We start from the raw sequence: 24,054 nt of genomic DNA, 5'->3' as shown, positions 1-24,054 counted from the left end.
TATTCCTGATCTTGGGCATGCAGCCTCAGGGTTCTCCTTGTGTTAGGCCAGTCTCACACGTCCAAATATTTCCGGTACTGGAAGAAACGGTCCAGGAGCTATCCGTGTCTGTGTGTGCACTTAGGCCATCCGTGTGTCCGTGTTTATCGTCTGTATGCTGTCCATGTGCGTGTATTGAAACAATTTGTTTCAATTTTATCCCTGAATTTAAAAAAAGCACACGGACGGCATCCGTGTGCCGTACGTGTTTACACGCAACCATTATCTTTAATGGGTCCGTGTGATCCGTGCGCGCCCACGAACACTGACATGTCTCCGTGTTTTGCACACGGACACATAGTCCATGAAAACACTCTGACATCTGCAGAGACTTTTATTTTAATGTGTCTATGTGTTTCAGTGTCTCCGGTACGTGAGGAAACTATCACCACACGTACCGGAGCCACTGACGTGTGAAACCAGCCTTAGGAAAAGAGCAACAACATAGTATAGCTATCAGAGGGAATAAGGAAGGGTGATCTCCACCGCCAGACTCCACTCACTTGACCAAGAGAAATCTCGGTAGGAACCTCAGGATGGCCAGGATTCTGCCCTTCCATTGCTACCTGCACTGGTAAAGGAGAGCCCCCATGAAGTGAAATAAATAAATACTTCTCACCTGGCTTTCAATCTGATTAGTAAGGAGCAGCATCTTTACTCATCTGCCGCTTGTTTACATAATTTCAGCCACTAGTCCACGGGGAACAGCTGTAACACAAGTCAGTGGAGCTTTCTCTGTGCTCACTCCCGTAACCCATAAATGCGGTCCATGCTGGAGCGCATGCCATGCAATAGAGGTATCATGTGCCACTCCACCGAAACTGGAAATCTGCTCCACGCTGGAACACATCTTGGGCGCAACAGAACTGAATCTCCTTGCTACTCCGACTGGCGCGATTGATTTGTAAACAGGTTAAAAAAGTAATGGAAATGTAGCAGAAATGCCATTATGGAACAATAAATATTTTCCAGGGTTATTGAATCATCCATCTGCTCAGTTCTGGATATCATATGGTGTTTCTTCAATTAATGATCTATATGAACAGGGCGTTCTGATGTCTTTTGAACAAATGCTAATTAAATATGATGTCCCCAAGTCCCAATTCTTTCGCTATTTGCAGCTTAGGACAGCGATCCAATCACATATACACAGTATAAATGTGACGCAACAAATATCATCCTTCCCATTGATAGGGATCCTTAAATTGCAGGGACCCAGCGGTCTTTTCTCTGCACTATATACATATATTGTCCATGGACGCTGACTCGGCTGTACTTTCAATTAAAGAAAAGTGGAAACTTCTGGTTCCTGATCTTCAAGATGAGGACTGGGAAACAATTCTTGAGTCCCCAACCAAAGTATCCCCTTCGGCCAACAATAAAAAGATCAAAATGTATATGATACACCAATCATACTTGACCCCATTAAGATTGTTCAGAATAGGATGGTCTCAATCTTCAGAATGCTTTAGATGCCACACAATGGATGCAGATTTTATACACGTGATATTGGGTTGTCCAATTATCCTATCTTTCTGGGAAGAGGTGACTTCGTTGTTGTCCTCCCTTGTACACATTCCCGTTCCTTTGAATCCATTGGTGTGTTTATTTGGAGTTTTGGAAGAGGAGATATGGGGACATCATACTCAAATCTTTTTAAGAGAGACTTTTCTTGGCAAGGAAAGCGATAGCCCTGCGCTGGATGGACAACACACATCCATCTCAGAGCTTGGGTGAAGTTGGTAAACTCAGTCATACCTTATGAACGAACTTTATACCAGAATCAGGGCTGTTTAGGGAAATTTAATAAAATTTGGGAGGCATGGAACTCGTCATACCTCACCATGTCATCACATGGGTAATGGCCTAGCTCCAATTTGATAGAGTTTAAGATGGACTTAGAACGTAGTGCGAGCCGATGCAAATACTGAATTATTAATGAGATGGAGATTGTTATGGCAATAGGATTGTTTTAAGTTATAGGTAACTACTTTAGACATACTGTAATATCTTGTGCTACTTTTGTTTTCTTCATAGATATTAGGTTGACTGTATGTTCTGATCTGAATATATGCCAACCATGTATGTCTTTATTTTTTTTTAAATTCGTTTATTAAACAACAACAAAATTAAGAAGTGAATCTCCTCCTCCCACGTGTGCTGCAGGAAATAGTTGTGAGGAAGAGGAGAGCCCTTCTGAGGGGGAAACTGCTGTCCCAGGAGCTCCTGCTCAACTGGAAGGCTGAAGGACCTCTACATTGAGAGGTTTTGGCCCCAGGACCACACCACAGGAGGGAGGAAAGGTCCTGGGTTCACATCCCACAAACATCTACAAGGCATTTGTATGTTCTCTCTGTGTTAGCATGGTTTTCCTCCAACACTCCAAAGACCTACTTCTAGGTAATTTAGGTTGTGAGCCCCAATAGGGGCAGTCCGTATGATGTTTGTAATATGTAGCTTCTAAGGCTATGTTCACACGATCCTTTTTTTGATCCTTTTTTTTTTTCAGGTCCTTTTTCCATGCAGGGTACAGTCCAATGTTACTCTATGGAAAACAAAAACTGCTGTGCCCACTATCCTTTTTTTCTCAGGCAAATCCGCGAGGATTTGCCTGCAGAAAAAAAGAAGTACCATGTCACTTCTTTCTGCGGATTCAGCTCCTGTTTTCAACAGGCACCAATAGGAAAGTGCTGTTGAAAACCCGCAGAGGAATCTGCAGAAGAAACTGCAGGAAAATCAGCAGTGCAGTTTTGCACTGCGGGTTTTCCAAATCAGGACCTGAAAAAAAAAAAAGGATCAAAAAAAGGATCAAAAAAAGGATCGTGTGAACATGGCCTAAATCAGCAAACAAAATAAGTTTACCGAATTATCCATTTTTATAACCCTTTTGAGATCGGAGTGATCGGGAAAAATAACTTTGTGTAAGGTTTTAGTTTTGTAGCAAAAGCACAAATTAAATGGAAGAGGGTGGATAAGAGGAATGCAAAATACTTTATTAAAATGGCAGAAATTAACACAATGAAATTGGGGTTTGACATTTAACAATTTTCAACGCTTGTGTTACATGTTGAAACTAAAAGACAAAGCAAGTCAAAAAGGCTAAATTTATTGACAACTGACATAGAAAACTAAACATGACTTTAATAAACTAATTCAAATATACTTACATTTATGTAAGTGTTTTGTGCGTATTTCCATCTAAGGACGCAGACAGACGGCAGTAATTCTTGTGCGAGGATTCCATTGCTCTCCTGACCCGAGCGTGACAGCTGCATAGTAATACATCACGCTGTCATACATCACGCTGTCACGCTCAGGTCGGGAGAGGGGTCGGCCAGTCTGTGCACTGCGATGTGATCCTTGCACGAGAAATATGGCCGTTTATCTGCGCCCCAATGCAATCTATAGGTTACATTTTTAAATTGTAGTGCAAGTGAGATAAAAGCGCCATTAAACATATCCCGCTTTACTATAATAAACACCATTCTGCGTCCTAACCATGGGGCAGTTCAAATAGTAATTATTAAACGAGATATAAACCAAAAACAAAATTAAAAGGAAATAAGCAGAGGAAAAAAGTAATTAATCTTAGAGGAATGTAGTTGTTCTCAAGGCACTTGTATGTTCCATAGGAACAAGTGCCTTCTGAAGTGTTCAGATTTGAATGCTTAGCTTGTTCTTTCAACACACATGGCAATGCCCATGCCACCACCAATACACAGAGCAGCAACGCCTTTCTTCCCACCAGTTCTCTCTAAAGCATAAAGAAGAGTGACCAAAATACGACAGCCAGACATCCCAAGAGGGTGACCGAGCGCTATAGCTCCTCCTTGTATGTTAACCTGCAGAACAACAAAAAAATATAAATATATAGGGTTAGCAGTAAATGCTATAGTGCCACATATATTAAAATAGTAATTATCCTAAAATTGCACCCAAATGATAAATGTTGATCTAAATTGCCTCACCACAAGAAAAAAAAAAAATTATACAGATTCACATAGGTGAAAGGCGTTTGCTAAAAGCTTATGTTTTTCAAAGGGTTCCTACTAGTTAAATACTGCCAAGTGTCAGATTTCCATGTAATGGAGTTCTTTGCGGTATTATAGGGGTCTGGGTGCTCTATATGAGATCTTTCATTGTGGAAACCAGCACTGATCAGAGTTCACCATTTTACTTATATATTCTGGAAAATGACCAACCTTATCGGGGTTCAGTCCTAGTTCTTTAACAATTGCTATCGCTTGTGCTGCAAAAGCTTCATTAATTTCAAATACATCCACATCATCCAGGCTCCATCCTGCTTTTTCAACCTGTAAGATAGAGCAAGCACAGTTCTATGTGACGCATTGTTATTGCATAACTGATATTTTCATGACCTTACACAAACTCTCGCCTCTTTAGCCAATTGTCATGTTCACAATTATATTTTTCCCCCTCTTTCTTTCAAGAACTTTATTTTTCCATCTACATAGCCATATTAGGGCTTATTTTTTGCAGGACGAGTTGTAGTTTTGATTAACACCATACATTTTATGATATAAGATGGGAAACAAATTTCAAGTGGGATAAGAGGGTAAAGAAAAATGTAATTCCACCATTGTCTTTTGCAGTAATTATTGTATGGTAAAAGTTACTTGGCAGCATAATTCTCCAATAATTCTCCAGGACAGTAGGATTACAGCAAATACCAAATTAGAATAAAAAAGTTAAGAATTTTTTTTCCCCACCACAAAAACTTTCGAAACAAATAAAAATAAAATTTTCCTTCAACCAATTTCCATGTAACATTTTTATCTTTCTATCGATTGAGCTGTGCAAGGGATTTTATTGCCGCCAGTTTGGGGTAAATATGTAGCTTTGGTCGCTTTTTATTGCAATTTTATTTTTTTTTTATTTTTTTTTTTTTTTGAGGAATAATTAATAAAAAATGCAATTCTGGCATTTTGATTTTTTCTCTTTATGGCATCTATTGTATGGTTTAATTTTAGAATTTTGACAAACCGTAATTTTATGGACATGGGAATTTCAAGTATTTTATTAGAGATAATAAAATGGCGTTTCAAGTTTTTATTCATATTTTCAAAAGCTTTCTTCAGTCCATTTAGGGAACTTGAATATAGTAAAAATGTAGTTCTCCTATGATGTTCAGCCTAGGACTGAGCTTCACAAGAGTACAAAGATGGCAGCAAAGGTGCCTTCTGTAGGCCCCCAGCTGCCATTGTAGTCTGTCATTAGCAGCAGCAACCCATCTATTTAAATGCTGCCATCGGAGACTGGCAGTAACATTTAAATGGTTAACAGCAGCAATTTTTAGCTCAGCTCTCAGACAGAGGTCGACTATGTAATAACTGGCATCAGACTAAGTTTCGGATATATATATATATATACACACACACACACACTCACCGGCCACTTTATTAGGTACACCATGCTAGTAACGGGTTGGACCCCCTTTTGCCTTCAGAACTGCCTCAATTCTTCGTGGCATAGATTCAACAAGGTGCTGGAAGCATTCCTCAGAGATTTTGGTCCATATTGACATGATGGCATCACACAGTTGCCGCAGATTTGTCGGCTGCACATCCCAAAGATGCTCCATACAAGGCAGGATGGATCCATGCTTTCATGTTGTTTACGCCAAATTCTGACCCTACCATCCGAATGTCGCAGCAGAAATCGAGACTCATCAGACCAAGCAACGTTTTTCCAATCTTCTACTGTCCAATTTCGATGAGCTTGTACAAATTGTAGCCTCAGTTTCCTGTTCTTAGCTGAAAGGAGTGGTACCCGGTGTGGTCTTCTGCTGCTGTAGCCCATCTGCCTCAAAGTTCGACGCACTGTGCGTTCAGAGATGCTCTTAGGCCTACCTTGGTTGTAACGGGTGGCGATTTGAGTCACTGTTGCCTTTCTATCAGCTCGAACCAGTCTGCCCATTCTCCTCTGACCTCTGGCATCAACAAGGCATTTCCGCCCACAGAACTGCCGCTCACTGGATTTTTTTTCTTTTTCGGACCATTCTCTGTAAACCCTAGAGATGGTTGTGCGTGAAAATCCCAGTAGATCAGCAGTTTCTGAAATACTCAGACCAGCCCTTCTGGCACCAACAACCATGCCACGTTCAAAGGCACTCAAATCACCTTTCTTCCCCATACTGATGCTCGGTTTGAACTGCAGGAGATTGTCTTGACCATGTCTACATGCCTAAATGCACTGAGTTGCCGCCATGTGATTGGCTGATTAGAAATTAAGTGTTAACAAGAAGTTGGACAGGTGTACCTAATAAAGTGGCCGGTGAGTGAGTATATATATATATATATATATATATATATATATATATATATATATATATATATATATATATATATATATATATATATATATATATATATATATATATATATATATATATATATATATATATACACACACACACACATACATACATATATATATTTTGATTTCTGTGAACCCGGTAAACATCCCTTCTAATTTGTTTTAATGGCAATAAATTACATAGTTTCACATAAACTATTATTTTTTAAACACTACAAAACATATCACTCAAGAAGCTACGATGAATTGGGCATCAGTGGGTCCTCAAGACTTCTAGATCACTGTTATTTGATTAAAAAAAAACAAAACAAAGACTTACAGCTTTTTTAATAGCAGGAATTGGACCAACTCCCATTATGGATGGATCCAAACCAGCTTGGGCGGTGCAGACTATTTGTGCCATGGGTAAAAGATGTCTGCGCTGTGCTTCAGATTTCTTCATAAGTATAACTGCTGCAGCTCCATCGTTTATACCTGAGAAGAAGCCGGGCTTTATTATTAATCATCAATTATACAGAAATTATAAGATTATAGGATGGACTTTAAATATTACATTATATATCTCTGATCCTACAGCAATAAGGGACATCTTTTAGATGTTTAATTTAACAATTTTTTTTAAATTAAAATATCTAGGTCCGAATGCACGGTTACTGATGTATATAATGCTTAAATGCCTTCCCATTGTAGGGACCCTCAAACAAAACATTGAGACCAGAGGCATTACTAACTATTCTGTTGGCAGCTTCCACAGGTAATCCCAGCATGTGTTGAGGCTAGGGATGGGCGAACGTGATCGGATAAAGTCTTATCTGAGAATCTTGGGCGTGCCCGTATATTAATGTTTGCGGCTGCATGATTTGCGGCTGCATGATTTGCGGCTGTTAGACAGCCTCCACACATGAGGGGAATACGCAACAAGCCGGCAATCCCAACATGTTGAGGCTGTCTAACAGCCGCAGAGACTCAAACAGAATATACGAGCACGCCCAAGATGCTTGTATAACACCCGAGTGTGCTTAGATAAGGCGTTATCAGAGGCCGTTCGCCCACCACTAGTTGCGGCTCTTTAAACAGCCGTGAATCATGCAGCTGCGAGGACTCCAATATATTTGAGTACACCCAAGATACTCGGATAACACTGGAGTATGCACGGATAACACTATAACCAAGCAGGATGGCTCATCACTAGTCACTTGCTCTGGGCAGCCATTTTATAGCCCAAGTTGCTGTGAGACCACTTGTGCTGGGCTTGTGAAGTTATCAATTTCTGACCAGCAACAACAGACGTCACCAACTTCAGAGAAAGTTACGGTATCGTACTGACAAGAATTACTTCTGTATCAAGGATTAAATAAACAATGTCTTGAATTGTACCCACGCTGTGGATCTACATTAGAGTCTACATACGCTGAGTCTGTGCTGGTCCTATCTGCTCCTTATCTTTGATACGGAAGTAGAAAAATCTAACAGCACCTTTATCAGTCAGCTATAACATTGGCCTTAGGCTACTTTCACACTAGCGTCGTACGGCGCACGATGAATTGCGTCGTACCGACGCTAGCAGTGAATGCGCCACAACGGGGGAAGCGGATGCAGTTTTTCAACGCATCCGCTGCCCCATTGTGAGGTGCGGGGAGGCAGGGGCGGGCACGACGCACCAAAAAACGTTACATGCAACGTTTTTTGGTGGCGACGGACCGACGCAACCGTCGCACGATGGTTGCGACGTGTGTCAATGCGTCGCTAAGTCTATGGATAACGCATCCTGAAAGCACTTTTGCAAGATGCGTTTTTTCTACAAAATGATGCATAGTGACGTGCAGTGCACAACGCTAGTGTGAAAGTAGCCTAATGTGGAGACAGAACACTATCAAAAGTGGGTGCTACTAGGTACTAGCTATGCAGGGTGCTCAAACTTTTGCACTGGCCCGCCCATTTTCCGCTTTGTAATTTTGAAAATGTAACAGATGCAAAGATATAATTTAACTTTTTCTTTGCCTAAGATTTCTTATTCAACTGTTTACAATCATTTTGACCAGCGGTGCATTATTTATATATATATATATATATATATATATATATATATATATATATATATATATATATATATATATATATATATATATATATATATATATATATATATATATATATATATATCTCTTTTTGTTTCTCCAGCGATCAGTCGAGTAACATATACATTTTATTTATCCATTAAAAAGTTCCAGATTTCTTCAGTTCACCTGGAGGAAGACATGTGGTGTCGAAACATGTCGTCCATAAGGGATTGAATGTATGCAATATTGTAACTGAAGAAATCTGGAACTTTTTAATGGATAAATCAAAGGTATATTTTACTCGACCATTGGACTGATCGCTAGAGAAACAAAGTTTTTTTCTTTACATGTGTGGATTTGTCCCAATCCGTTTTCCGTGTGAACTGTAACCACAGGTTGGATGTATTCCTGTTTCTTCAAAGCGGTAAGCTGGCTTTGCCAAAAACTATATACCGGTATATATTATTTATTTATATAGCACCATTGATTCCATGGTGCTGTACATGAGAGGGGTTACATACAAATTACAGATATCACTTACAGTAAGCAAACTAACAATTACAGACTGACACAGAGGGGCGAGGACCCTGCCCTTGTGGGCTTACATTCTACAGGAGGGTGGGGATGGAGACAATAGGTTGAGGGTTGTAGGAGCTTTGGCAGTGGTGAGGAGGCAGCAGGGTCAGTGCCGGCTGTAGGCTTTCCTGAAGAGGTGGGTTTTCAGGTTCCGTCTGAAGGATCCGAATGTGGTTGATAGTCGGACGTGTTGGGGCAAAGAATTCCAGAGGATGGGGGATATTCTGGAGAAATCTTGGAGGCGGTTGGGTGAGGAGCAGATAAGTGTGGAGGAGAGAAGGTGGTCTTGGGAAGACCGGAGATTACGTGAGGGAAGATATCGGGAGATTAGTTCAGAGATATATGGAGGAGACAGGTTATGGATGGCTATGTAGGTGAGTATTAGTAATTTGAACTGTATCCAGCTGAGGGAATGGGAGCCAGTGAAGAGATTTGCAGGGGGGGGGGGGGGGGGGAGTGGAGGAGTAGCGAGGAGAGAGATGAATTAGTCGGGCAGCAGAGTTAAGGATGGACTGGAGAGGTGCAAGGGTGTTAGCAGGGAGGCCGCAGAAAAGGATGTTGCAGTAGTCAAGGCGGGAGATGATTAGGGCATGCACAAGCATTTTAGTAGATTGACGGTTGAGGAAAGGACGGATTCTAGAGATATTTTTGAGCTGGAGGCGACAGGAGGTGGAAAGAGCTTGGATGTGTGGTTTGAAGGACAGGGCAGAGTCAAGGGTTACTCCGAGGCAGCAGACTTCTGGTACGGGGGAAAGCGTGATGTCGTTAATTGCGATAGATCGGTCAGGTATGGAAGATCTATGAGATGGAGGAAACATGATGAGTTCAGATTTGTCCACATTGAGTTTTAGGAAGCGAGAGGAGAAGGAGGAGGATATGACTGATAGACACTCCGGGATTCTGGACAGCAGAGAGGTGACGTCTGAGCCAGAAAGGTAGATCTGAGTGTCATCAGCATAAAGGTGGTACTGGAATCCATGGGATTTTATGAGTTGTCCCAGGCCAAGTGTATAGATTGAGAAGAGTAGAGGTCCTAGAACAGAGCCTTGGGGGACTCCAACAGAGAGAGGGTGGGATGAGGAGGTAGTGTGGGAGTGGGAGACGCTGAATGTGCGGTTGGAAAGGTATGAGGAGATCCAGGATAGGGTGAGGTCTTTGATGCCAAAGGAGGAGAGGATCTGTAGTAGGAGGCAGTGGTCAACTGTGTCAAAAGCAGAGGACAGGTCTAGAAGGAGGAGTACAGAGTATTGTCTGTTAGCTTTGGCTGTAAGTAGGTCATTAGTGATTTTGGTCAGGGCTGTCTCAGTTGAGTGATGGGGGCGGAAACCAGATTGTAGATTGTCAAAGAGCAAGTAAGGGTACCGTCACACAGTGCCATTTTCATCGCTACGACGGCACGATCCGTGACGTCGCAGCGTCGTACGATTATCGCTCCAGCGTCGTAGACTGCGGTCACACTTTGCAATCACGGCGCTGGAGCGATGCCGAAGTCCCCGGGTAACCAGGGTAAACATCGGGTTACTAAGCGCAGGGCCGCGCTTAGTAACCCGATGTTTACCCTGGTTACCAGCGTAAACGTAAAAAAACCAAACAGTACATACTTACATTCCGGTGTCTGTCCCCCGGCGTTCTGCTTCTCTGCACTGTGTAAGCACCATAGCCGGAAAGCAGAGCGGTGACGTCAGACGTCACCGCTGTGCTCGCTTTCCGGCCGGCAGGCGCTCACAGTGCAGAGAAGCTGAGACGCCGGAGGACAGACACCGGAATGTGAGTATGTACTGTTTGTTTTTTTAACGTTTACGCTGGTAACCAGGGTAAACATCGGGTTACTAAGCGCGGCCCTGCTCTTAGTTACCCGATGTTTACCCTGGTTACAAGCGAACACATCGCTGGATCGGTGTCGCACACAACGATCCAGCGATGTCAGCGGGTGATCAAGCGACGAAAGAAAGTTCCAAACGATCTGCTACGACGTACGATTCTCAGCAGGATCCCTGATCGCTGCTGCGTGTCAGACACTGCGATATCGTAACGATATCGCTAGAACGTCACGAATCGTACCGTCGTAGCGATGAAAATGGCACTGTGTGACGGTACCCTTAGATGAGAGGTGGGAGGAAAGTTCAGCGTGGACATGCTGCTCCAGGATTTTGGAAGCGAATGGAAGCAGCGATATTGGGCCATAGCCATACATAGCTGTTGGGTCAAGGGTTTGCTTTTTAAGGATAGGTGTGATTGTGGCATGTTTGAAAGCATCCGTGAAACAGGGGTCCGAAGGCGCAGCTTGTCACTTGACAGGAATTTTCCGCTGGACACGTGCCCAGGTAATATGTAGAGGAACGAGGATAATATTCTCTGTGTTTTTCTGGGTGCATGAAGGGACCCTACAACGGTAGAAGGCTATGTGTGTTTCTATTGATGGCAAAATCATGTCTCCAGTTTACTTTTGATCCGTTGCGGTGTTTCTCTGCCCTGCATATTTGCTGCACTATCATTGTATATGAATATATGTGCACATGCAAGATAAATATTAATTGATATGCAATAGTTTTGCTGGTATACGTCTATTATATATTTATCTTATCTTTAGTATTATCAAATGATTCCAATGTGATATAGCAGACAGGATTAATTATTTGGCGATGTAAGGAAGGCGTTCCAGCTCCATAAAATTCAAATGCTTTATTTCTCCATTAAAAATTGGTGTAGTACAAACAGTCCTTGCCTGTAGAACCTTTTTCAGGTTCTACAGGCAAGGACTGTTTGTACTACACCAATTTTTAATGGAGAAATAAAGCATTTGAATTTTATGGAGCTGGAACGCCTTCCTTACATCGTTATGTATATCCATCTTAGTCCAAGATGATGTTCCGTGCACCTGCCTGGATTGGTGAGCTGGCTGTGGCTTCTTATAGCCTTTTCTTTTTGCACATTAATTATTTGGGTATTTTTGTGTCCCTCTCTCTAGCTGGCCTCTGTTTGTATGGTTTGAGGCACCGATTTATTTTTTTGTATTGTGTCATATCTTGGATGATTAATAAATTTACCTGCTTTATAAATTGTTGTTGAGAGACACTCAACAACAATATATATATATATATATAGTACAGACCAAAAGTTTGGACACACATTCTCATTTAAAGATTTTTCTGTATTTTCATGACAATGAAAATTGTACATTCACACTCAAGGCATCAAAACTATGAATTAACACATGTGGAATTATATACTTAACAAAAAAGTGTGAGACCTGAAATTATGTCTTATATTCTAGGTTCTTCAAAGTAGCCACCTTTTGCTTTGATGACTGCTTTGCACACTCTTGGCATTCTCTTGATGAGCTTCAAGAGGTAGTCACCAGGAATGGTTTTCACTTCACAGGTGTGCCCTGTCAGGTTTAACCCCTTAATGACAGCCAATACGTCTTTTAACTGACCTGAGATATAAGAGAATAGCCTCCCCATACAGGTGACAATCCAGCAGCTGTCGGCTGTACACTATAGCTGACAACTTGCTGTATCAGCCACGATCAGTGTTGGCACCCTCCATATCTGTTTAACCCCTTAGATGCTGCTGTCAATAGTGACTACATCATTATAAATGGTTAACAGAGTGAGGGGGCTTCCTCTTTATCCCAATTGGTGCCCTCAGATCATGATTGTGTGGTCCTGATGTTTGCCATGGCAATTCATGACCAAATAGCGGCCTTAGAGTCTGCCGGCTGTTGTAATCTGTTCAGGAGTAAGCCGCATTTATGTGGTAAACATACATTTTTTCATTTCTGTCATGCCACTTTGCATTATTTCCGGAAAATCACCTGAAGGGTTAATAAACTAACTGACAGCAGTTTTCTATATGTCAGGGGGTGCCGTTTTTAAAATGGTATCACGTTTGGGGGTTTCCCAATATATGAGACCCCTAAAGGCACTTCAAACCTGGATAGTCCCCTAAAAAAATAAATGTTAATTTCCTTGAAAAAATGAAAAATTGCTGCTACATTTTGAAACCTCCTAAAATGCTAACAAAATACAACAATGTTTTACAAATGGTGCTGATGTAAAGCCGACATGTGGGAAATGTTATTTATTAATGGTTTGCTGTGGTATGACTATCTGGATTAAAGGGATAATCATTCAAAGTTTGAAAATTGCTCATTTTTTAATATTTTTCTCAAATTTTTGATATTTATAAGCAATTGTTACCATCCACCTCTCGTGTCTCCCCTTTTCCTCATAGTTTGTAAGCTTGCGAGCAGGGCCCTCATTCCTCCTGGTATCTGTTTTGAACTGTGATTTCTGTTATGCTGTAATGTCTATTGTCTGTACAAGTCCCCTCTATAAGTTGTAAAGCGCTGCGGAATATGTTGGCGCTATATAAATAAAATTATTATTATGATTATTATATAAACACAAAACATATTGACCTAAATTTACCATTATCATAAAGTATAATGTGTCACGAAAAAACAATCTCAAAATCACTGGGATTTGTTGAAGGATTCCAGAGTTATTACCACATAAAGTGACACTGGTCAGATTTTAAAAATGTGGCTCCGTCACTAAGGGGTTAATAAGTGGGATTTCTTGCCTTATAAATGAAGTCGGGACCATCAGTTGTGTTGTGCAGAAGTCTGGTGGATACACAGCTGATAGTCCTACTGAATAGACAGTTAGAATTTGTATTATGGCAAGAAAAAAGCAGCTAAGTAAAGAAAAACGAGTGGCCATCATTACTTTAAGAAATGAAGGTCAGTCAGTCCGAAAAATTGGGAGAACTTTGAAAGTGTCCCCAAGTGCAGTGGCAAAAATTATCAAGCGCTACAAAGAAACTGGCTCACATGAGGACCACCCCAGGAAAGGAAGACCAAGAGTCACCTCTGCTTCTGAGGATAAGTTTATCAGAGTCACCAGCCTCAGAAATCGCAAGTTAACATAAGCTCAGATTAGGGACCAGGTCAATGCCACACAGTTCTAGCAGCAGACACATCTCTACAACAACTGTTAAAAGACTTTGTGCAGCAGGCCTTCATGGTAAAATAGCCGCTAGGAAACCACTGCTAAGGACAGGCAACAAGCAGAAGAGACTTGTTTGGGCTAAATAACACAAGGAATGGACACTAGACCAGTGGAAATCTGTGCTTTTGTCTGAGGAGTCCAAATTTGAGATCTTTGGTTCCAACTATCGTGTCTTTGTGCGACGCAGAAAAGGTGAACGGATGGACACTACATGCCTGGTTCCCACCGTGAAGCATGGAGGAGGAGGTGTGATGGTGTCGGGGTGCTTTGCTGGTGACACTGTTGGGGATTTATTCAAAATTGAAGGCATACTGAACTAGCATGGTTACCACAGCATCTTGCAGCGGCATGCTATTCCATCCAGTTTGCATTTAGTTGGACCATCATTTATTTTTCAACAGGACAATGACCCCAAACACACCCCCAGGCTGTGTAAGGGCTATTTGACCAAGAAGGAGTGGATGGGGTGCTACGACAGGATGACCTGGCCTCCACAGTCACCAGACCTGAACCCAATCGAGATGGTTTGGGGTGAGCTGGACCGCAGAGTGCAGGCAAAAGGGCCAAACAAGTGCTAAGCATCTCTGGGAACTCCTTCAAGATTGTTGGAAGACCATTCCCAGTGACTACCTCTTGAAGCTCATTAAGAGAATGCCAAGAGTGTGCAAAGCAGTCATCAAAGCAAAAAGGTGGCTACTTTGAAGAACCTAGAATATAAGACATAACAAAAAAGTGTGAAACAACTGAAATTAAGTATATAATTCCACATGTGTTGATTCATAGTCTCGATGCCTTCAGTGTGAATTTACAATTGTCATACTCATGAAAATACAGAAAAATCTTTAAAAATGAGGCGTGTCCAAACTTTTGGTCTGTAAAATAAAAAATTATATATTAAATTAGGGGAACACTTAAACAACAGAATATAACTCCATGTAAATCAAACTTCTGTGAAATCACACTGCCCACTTAGGAAGCAACACTGTTTCACAATCTCACATGCTGTTGTGCAAATGCAATAGACAACAGATGGAAATTATTGGCAATTTTCAAGACTCAATAAAGGAGTGGTTCTGCAGGTGGGGATCACAGACCACATCTCAATGCCAATGCTTTCTGGCTGATGTTTTGGTCACTTTTGAATGTTGTTTGTGCTTTCACACTTGTGGTAGCATGAGACGGACTCTACAACCCACACAAGTGGCTCAGATAGTGCAGCTCATCCAGGATGGTACATGAATGCGAGCTGTGGCAAGAAGGTTTGCCGTGTCTGTCAGCGTAGGAGGAGCATAACAGGAGAACTGCCAGAGCCCTGCAAAATGACCTCCAGCAGGCCACAAATGTACATGCGTCTGCACAAACGGTTAGAAACCGACTCCATAAGGATGGTCTGAGTGCCCGACGTCCACAGATGGGGGTTTTGCTCACAGCCCAACACCGTGCAGGACGATTGGCATTTGCCACAGAACACCAGGATTGGCAATTTCGCCACTGGCGCCCTGTGCTCTTCACAGATGAAAGCAAATTCATACTGAGCACATGTGACAGTCTGGAGACACTGTGGAGAGCGATCTGCTGCCTGCAACATGATTCAGCATGACCGGTTTGGCAGTGGGTCAGTAACTGTATGGGGTGGTATTTCTTTGGAGCAGGGCTGTGGAGTCGGAGTCGTGGAGTCGGTAGAAATGTACCAACTCAGACTTTTAAAAAAATTTATTCATATTTCATAATTGAACTTTCATATGAATTTTATAAATGTTACTCAAATATATATGTACTATCAAACTATGAACAACAGTGATAAGCAGTTCTGCTGGAGATAGAGACATTTCTTACTTCTTGTGTGTCACTGTTCTCCACTGCCCTTATCTAATCTTATACTTGGTTAACCTCATGCTGCCCCAACCCCCCTACTTACAATGTATGAAACTGAAAGTGAAAATGTGTTGCAAATTCTTAGTAGTAAAGCTCCTCCTCTAGACTAGATGTTTACTAGGTGTGCGTCTTCTAAGCATCTCACAGCTGCTACTCAGAAGAGGAAGACTGTAAGAAGTATTATCCTTTCAACAAACTTTGCATCAGTTAACTGTGAGTACATGAGGAATAACAGTATTACTGACCACTGTATCAGTTGTACGACCTGGCAATAATTTTGTACAATTGTTTTTAGGAAAAACAATGGTCATTTGGATTGTGAATGCAGAATTAAAAACCTGAGAATTTCAAAGAAGCGTCACATTAAAATCAGCTGTATTTGAACATTTCACCGTCACTCAAGATAGAAAACATTATGTCTGTCGGTGTATGACAAATGATCCAGACGAAAACAAATGCTGTGAAGCCAAGATCAGTGCATATCCAGGAAAGATAAAAATGCTCCTACCAGAGCTTCTAATCTAAAGAGACATTTACAGCGCTTTCATCCAGAAGTACTGAAAGCAATGGATGAGAAAGACTGCATCCAAACCAATGAACCAGTGCCCAGCTCTTCCAGCCAAACAAAGGAGCAGAGAACTTTGCAGCCATCAGTTGCAAGATATTTTGTCAGTGACAAAGTTACTGTGACAATGACAGTAGATACATTTAAAAAACAGATCATAGAGCTTGTTGTAAAGGATAGTGTGCCTATTTCATTATTTTCACGACCAGCTTTTGTGTCTTTATTGGGAAATGGCCTGCAAGCTTGGTGTTTCTCTGGAGAGAGAGTATTAGAAAATTTGTTTAAAAGCTTCTTCGATTACTAAAGGAAGAACTTAAAACTCTCAAGGGACGCTTTCTGCTTCTTAAAGGGAACCTGTCACCTGAATTTGGCGGGACCGGTTTTGGGTCATATGGGCGGGGTTTTCGGGTGTTTGATTCACCTTTCCTTACCCGCTGGCTGTATGTTGGCCGCAATATTGGATTGAAGTTCATTCTCTGTCCTCCGGAGTACACGCCTGCGCAAGGCAATATTGGAAGGCAGAGAATGAACTTCAATCCAATATTACGGCCAGCATGCAGCCAGCGGGTAAGGAAAGGGTGAATCAAACACCCGAAAACCCCCGCCCATATGACCCAAAACCGGTCCCGCCAAATTCAGGTGACAGGTTCCCTTTAAAATGGATGCCTGCACACGTCACAGAACTATTTTGCCATCAATGTCCGATTTGTGACAAAAGTGAAATTGTTACAAAGACATTGGCAGTAAAAGACACCAAAGCTAATCACACCAGTGAGTTTCTCCAGGTCTTGGTGGAAAAGGTTCTGCAAGACTATGAACTTAAAAAAGAGCAAGTTCTTTCTGTCATAACTGACAATGCTTCAAATATGATAAGTACTATTAACCCCTTACTGACCTCGGACGGGATAGTACGTCCGAGGTCAGCTCCCCTGCTTTGATGCAGGGCTCCGCGGTGAGCTCGCATCAAAGCCGGGACATGTCAGCTGTTTTGAACAGCTGACATGTGCCCGCAATAGCGGCGGGTGAAATCGCGATTCACCCGCCGCTATTAACTAGTTAAATGCCGCTGTCAAACGCAGACAGCGGCATTTAACTACCGCATCCGGCCGGGCGGCCGGATATGAGCGCATCGCCGACCCCCGTCACATGATCGGAGGTCGGCGATGCTTCTCCATTGTAACCATAGAGGTCCTTGAGACCTCTATAGTTACTGATCCCCGGCAGCTGTGAGCGCCACCCTGTGGTCGGCGCTCACAGCACACCTGATTTTCTGCTATATAGCAGCGAACAGCAGATCGCTGCTATGTAGCAGAGGCGATCGTGCTGTGCGTGCTTCTAGCCTCTCATGGAGGCTATTGAAGCATGGCAAAAGTAAAAAAAATAAAAAAAAATGTGAAAAAAAATAAAAAAAATATAAAAGTTTAAATCACCCCCCTTTCGCCCCAATCAAAATAAATCAATTAAAAAAATCAAACCTACACATATTTGGTATCGCCACGTTCAGAATCGCCCGATCTATCAATAAAAAAAAAAGCATTAACCTGATCGCTAAACAGCGTAATGAGAAAAAAAAAATCGAAACGCCAAAATTACATTTTTTTAGTCGCCGCGACATTGCATTAAAATGCAATAACGGGCGATCAAAAGAACGTATCTGCACCGAATTGGAATCATTAAAAACGCCAGCTCGGCACGCAAAAAATAAGCCCTCAACCGTCCCCAGATCATGAAAATGGAGACGCTACAAGTATTGGAAATTGGTGCATTTTTTTTTTTTTTATAGCAAAGTTTGGAATTTTTTTTCACCACTTAGGTAAAAAATAACCTAGGCATGTTAGGTGTCTATGAACTCGTAGTGACCTGGAGAATCATAATGGCAGGTCAGTTTTAGCATTTAGTGAACCTAGCAAAAAAGCCAAGCAAAAAACAAGTGTGGGATTGCACTTTTTTTGCAATTTCACCGCACTTGGAATTTTTTTCCCGTTTTCTAGTACACGACATGGTAAAACCAATGATGTCGTTCAAAAGTACAACTCGTCATGCAAAAAATAAGCCCTCACATGGCCAAATTGACGAAAAAATAAAAAAGTTATGGCTTTTTATGGAAGGAGGGGAGTGAAAAACGAACACGGAAAAACTAAAAATCCCAAGGTCATGAAGGGGTTAAGCTAATGAATGAGAGTAATGATGGTGACCAGCAGCTAGAAGAACATTCTGGGTCCACAGACACAGAAATGTTTGAAATAGAGGAACACAGTATTGTAACTGAGGAGCAAACTGAAGTTGCTTCAGATGAACAGCAACATGATAGATTAGATGATCTTGTTGAAACTGTGTCAATACGTTGTTTCATTCATCACATGCGCTGTGTTGTGCATACGCTACAGCTGGCTATAAGAGACAGTCTGCAAGAAGGACATGCTGCTGCACTGATTGGCAAGGTGAGAAAATTGGCTACTGTTACCAGAACCCCTAAAGTTGACTCAATTTTGAAGAGACGTGCTGGAAAAGGGGCAATTATTGATCAAGCCACACGATGGGGCAGTACTTACTTAATGATTCAGTGCTTGGTTGAACTGAAAAGCTTTCTTGTAGACATGGCTAACCCTCAACTGACGCTAAATGAAAGTCAGTGGAATCAGGTGACTGAGCTGGAAAAATTGCTAGAGCACCCATTTACAGTGACTAAAAAATTACAAGCAGAGGGTTAATTGCAAGTGGCATTGCTACATCAATGAAACGGAGAGAGGAGCTACTATTACAAAATAACATTCTTTTGGCAGCTGTTTATGTAGACCCAATGCATCGGATTCTTCTAGATGATCAACAGCTAACTAAAGGAAAAGAAGCTCTGTTTGAAATAGCAGTAAGGATGAAAGGGTTGCAGAACAGTCAGGAGGAACAAGAAGAATTTGGTCGTCCTGCCACATCTTCACCCTCATCAACTGATGAAGAATTTAATTTAGAAAAATATTTGGATCACAAGGACCGTGCAAAGCGTTCCCGCATAGAAGAGTCATCCCCATCAAAGAACACAGCCAGTACATTTCAGCAGATTTTCTCATGTGCACTAAAAGAAATTGAGAAATTTGACCGTTCATCAAAAAGAACAGTGCAACAAGCGATTCCTCTGTATCCTGACATTGTCAGAGATGTTGCCCGAGTGGTTACTGCTTTGCCACCAACCCAAGTTAGTGTAGAGAGGTTGTTCTCTGCTCTCAAAATAATTAGATCAGATTTGAGGGCATCCATGAAGGAGGATCTGACAGAGGCAATACTTTTTCTGAGGACAAATTTATAGATTTCTTCTTATTAACTGCATAACAGTGTTTATTGCATATTTACTTACAAGAGTTTAGAAAAGTTTATAAAAGTTATTTGCTGTATTCTAATTGTATTCTAATAAATATAGTTTTTGCTCTAAGTGGTCTGATTACTTATATGATGGTGAGAAACTGAATAAGCATGATGTTAATATTTTACAACAGTAAATGTATTGTTACGAATTGGCCATTTATGAAGGAATCGGAGTCAGAACCTGATAAAATCCAGGAGTCAGAGTCGCAGTCGCAACTGTGGCTTACCGACTCCACAGCCCTGCTTTGGAGGGCCGCAAAGCCCTCCATGTGCTCGCCAGAGGTAGCCTGACTGCCATTAGGTACAGAGATGAGATCCTCAGACCCCTTGTGAGACCATATGCTGGTGTGTTTGGCCCTGGGTCCCTCCTAATGCAGGACAATGCCAGACCTCATGTGGCTGGAGTGTGTCAGCAGTTCCTGCAAGATGAAGGCATTGAAGCTATGGACTGGCCCTCCCGTTCCCAAGACCTGAATCCGATTGAACACATCTGGGACTTGTCTCGCACCATCCACCAACGTCACCACAGACTGCTCAGGAGTTGGTGGACGCTTTAGTCCAGGTCTGGGAGGAGATCCCTCAGGAGATCATCTGAAGCCTCATCAGCATGCCCAGGTATTGTAGGGGGGGTCATACAGGCACGTGGAGGCCACACACACTACTGAGCATCATTTCCTTGTCTTGAGGCATTTGCACTGAAGGTGGATCAGCCTGTAACTTCATTTTCCACTTTGATTTTGAGCATCATTCCAACTCCAGACCTCCGTGGGATATTAGTTGTGATTTACGTTGATCATCTTTAGGTTTTATTGTTCTCACATTCTACTATGTAATGAATAAAGATTTACAACTGGAATATTTCATTCAGCGATATCTAGGATGTGAAATTTTAGTGTTCCCTTTATTTTTGTGAGAGAGATAGAGAGATATACACATACTTTTCTTGAACCCCGACTCCCCTCTTTCCATTCTCTTTAGCTCCTGCATCCTTTTAGAAGCCCCTGTGAACTCTTAATACTTGACATGCTGTTGTGTTACCCAGGTATTCCCCATGTTGATTCTCCTTCGCATTCTTGTTTTAAATGGGACTATCGAATGCCTCGGTTGAGGATAACTGGTTAGTCTATATTCTTGACACCTTGTTCTTTTGTCTACTACAGTATCACTCCACATATGTCGTGCATTACTAGGTGCTGTTCGTGTATGTCTATTTTTGTCTAGGTGATCATGTACGGTATCTCAGTAGTTGCACTAGTAACTGGCTGTCTTGGACTGTGAAGGATCTCTGTACTCCCCGTAAGAGGTCAATGTTGTTTTCTTGGATCAGGTGATAAGAAAATTTGTCTCCAAGAAACAAATCTTACTATTGAATATTCAGGATATCTGACTAAACCTTGGACCCAGTAGATCTGTTACTCATTTGCTTTCTTTTAGAGAGGCATCTCGCTCTTAATTCTTTTCGATTAGACCCTTTACAAACTTGACGAGACACCGAGGGACACTTTATATTTGTCCATGAGTAAATTAATACAAGTCCTTCAGGATTTGAGGTATATATAATCCTCCACATGTGGGAACCTGTGCGCTCCAAGGAGCAATTTGTTTTGCTCAACAATACCACTCCTCATATGTTTTCTGCATGGGAGGTTTTAATCAGACTTTGCACCCAACGATTGGCAGATTATATTCAGTCTTACCGGATGATACCCCCTTCCCACTATAGCCAATTATAGCGAGTGTGGGCTAGGTGGACCTCTGTAGACATCTCCATCCTATGTTAAGAAAAATTATTTGATATTCTTTAAGTAGACATCCCTTATCAAGAATTGATAGAGATTATATATTTGGGTCCCCTAATTTATGTCTCCTTTGTTTCACATGGTCCCCATAGGATTTCTGATCATAGCCCAGTTATCCTGCTACAATTTGGTTATCTGTCTATAAAGCCACACTGAACAGTTCACCCCTTTTGACTTTTGAATGGTAATGATAGAATTCCGTATCAGCTCAGCTTCTACCTTGAAGTTAAAGGGACTGTCACCTCAAAATTGGCAGGATATTTAAATGACTTTTTACCTGTCCGATGGGCGGTGTTTCATCTTCATTTCTCCACCCCGTCCGTCCCTGTTGTCAGCAATATGTTAGTGAATTAGAGTAAGTGTGCTTCATAGTTGGCGCGTGCGCAATGCAATCTTCGGTCGTGCACGCGCAGTATGCTTTGCCAAACTGTGGGCAAAGCCAAAAAGCATTATTGTGAATGCGCCCGCGCACTATGTCCTGGAAGTATTTCGCTGTGTTGAGGGACATAGTGCACGGGCGCATGCGCAGTTATGCTTTTTGGCTTTGCCCACAGTTGTGCAAAGCATACTGCGCGACCGAATATTGCATTGCGCATGCGCCACCTATAGAGGACAAGTACTCTAATTCACTAACATATCGCGGACAACAGGGACGGACAGGGTGGAGAAATGGAGATGAAACGCCGCCCATCGGACAATCGGACAGGTGAAACGTCATTTAAATATCCTGCCAATTTGAGGTGACAGAGTCCCTTTAAGGATACTGATCTACCGTAAATCCTTCACTTTGCTGGGATACGATTAAAGCGTACATAACAGGATTCCTGAGATCCTGTATCGTTTATTAAGCGAGCAACAGTGCAAGAGGAGGCATCATTAGAGTCTTGGGTCAAGGAGGCTGAGCAGCAATATATGGTATTGAGGACGTCTGTGACCCTAATAGGCTGAGTGCTCAGGTTATATAGTCATGAACTGAATATTAGCTACAAAAAGTAAGAAACTTTTCTGTGCTAAAAACATTTTTAACAGGGTAAGCAGAATTGTCATCTCTTGACACAGAATAACTAACTTAGTCCTTAAAATACAAGGCATAAACGGTATGATAATTATGGAAGCGGTAGTAATCACTTCCAGGTTTTAAGAACATTATTTTACCCTGTACAAATCTACTACTGACAACTTCATAGATAAGGTGCTGAGTACTTGCTACTACATTCATTGCATTATCCCAGCTTGATGCTACATTTACTACTGAGGAGTTGCACTTCTCCATCTCGGACATAGCATCAAACATATCATCTGGACCTGAAGGTCTTCCTATTAAAAATCATAAAAGATGAGATTTTATCCATGATTTTACTTGCCACACTGCACCATGAGTTCACGGCCCATTGACTCCTTTTATGATGCATCTAATATTGCACTTTTGAAGCCAGATAAGAATTAGACTGCGCCTCATATAGACCAATCTGCCTGGTTAATGCAGACTACAAAAAATGGAGCAAAATCTTGGGCAATCCTCTACATTATCCATCTGGATCACATGGCCTTTATGCCTAGGAAGTCCACTACGACTAATATTAGACCAATATCGGCATTGGTTCAGCTAGGCATGGCTGATGATAGTTTGTGGACTTTGGCCTCACTAGATAAAAGGAAGGCCTTTGAATCACTGCAATGGCTCTACTTCATAGCCTGCTTAAAATCTTTTGGTTTTGACCCCAAATTTTCTACCCAGTCAGCTAATGTTTGTGTTAGCGATATTCCATCTGCCACTGTCCCATTAAATAGGGGGACCAGACAGGGGTGCCCACTATCACCTGACCTTTTTGCAATTGTTATTGAGGCGATGGCTATTCACCTCTGTAGTAACCCTTCTATATGGGGAGCTGAACTGGCCAGAAGAATAAATTTAGTTTTATCTATGAGAGATCCACATTATTCATTGCCCTATGCCATAGCAGTAATTGATAAATGTTCAGGTATATCCGCCGTGTTAATTGGGTAAGTCTGCCTTAATGTACCTATTCAATTCTCAGATAACTAGTCCCCCTGCCTTGAAGTTCGGGCAACGTGTACAATAATAATGTACTTTGTTCATTTGCAGAACACCTTTGGTCTCCCACGCTCATACAGGTTGAGCTACTTTAAGCTGAGACATGTCTTGATCGCATAGTTCAATAAAACCCACCATCTCTATCTTATTGGTATTCTTAGAGCCCAGGGCCTTAACCCCTTAGTGACCAAGCCAATCTTGACCTTCATGAACAAGTCAAATTTTACAATTCTGACCACTGTCACTGTGTGGTTATAATTCTGGAATGCTTCAATGGATCCCACTGAATCAGACTTTTTTGTGACATATTGTACTGCATCATAATGGTAATATTTCTTTGATATGACTTCTGTGTTCCCATCAGGGCATAAGTCCT

At 41.7% G+C, this 24,054-nt stretch overlaps 1 protein-coding gene across 1 annotated transcript in view; it reads right to left on the bottom strand.

Annotated features, from left to right (window-relative positions):
• Positions 1-3,011: 3,011 nt before the first annotated feature.
• LOC143804729 (acetyl-CoA acetyltransferase, cytosolic-like) overlaps positions 3,012-24,054 on the bottom strand; it is a 39,033-nt gene continuing 17,990 nt past the window's right edge. Inside the window, exons 7-9 of the mRNA XM_077283119.1 lie at positions 6,695-6,849; positions 4,242-4,352; positions 3,012-3,881 (exon numbers count right to left, since the gene is read on the bottom strand). Coding sequence (XP_077139234.1) covers positions 3,708-3,881; positions 4,242-4,352; positions 6,695-6,849 — 440 coding nt within the window. The 3' untranslated portion in view covers positions 3,012-3,707. The remainder of the gene's footprint in view (positions 3,882-4,241; positions 4,353-6,694; positions 6,850-24,054) is intronic.

The sequence above is a fragment of the Ranitomeya variabilis genome, chromosome 2, assembly GCF_051348905.1.
Source record: "Ranitomeya variabilis isolate aRanVar5 chromosome 2, aRanVar5.hap1, whole genome shotgun sequence".
In the NCBI taxonomy this organism is placed as follows: domain Eukaryota; kingdom Metazoa; phylum Chordata; class Amphibia; order Anura; family Dendrobatidae; genus Ranitomeya; species Ranitomeya variabilis.
The sequence above is the reverse complement of the archived record's forward strand: the minus strand, read 5'-3'. Positions and strand labels throughout refer to the sequence as shown.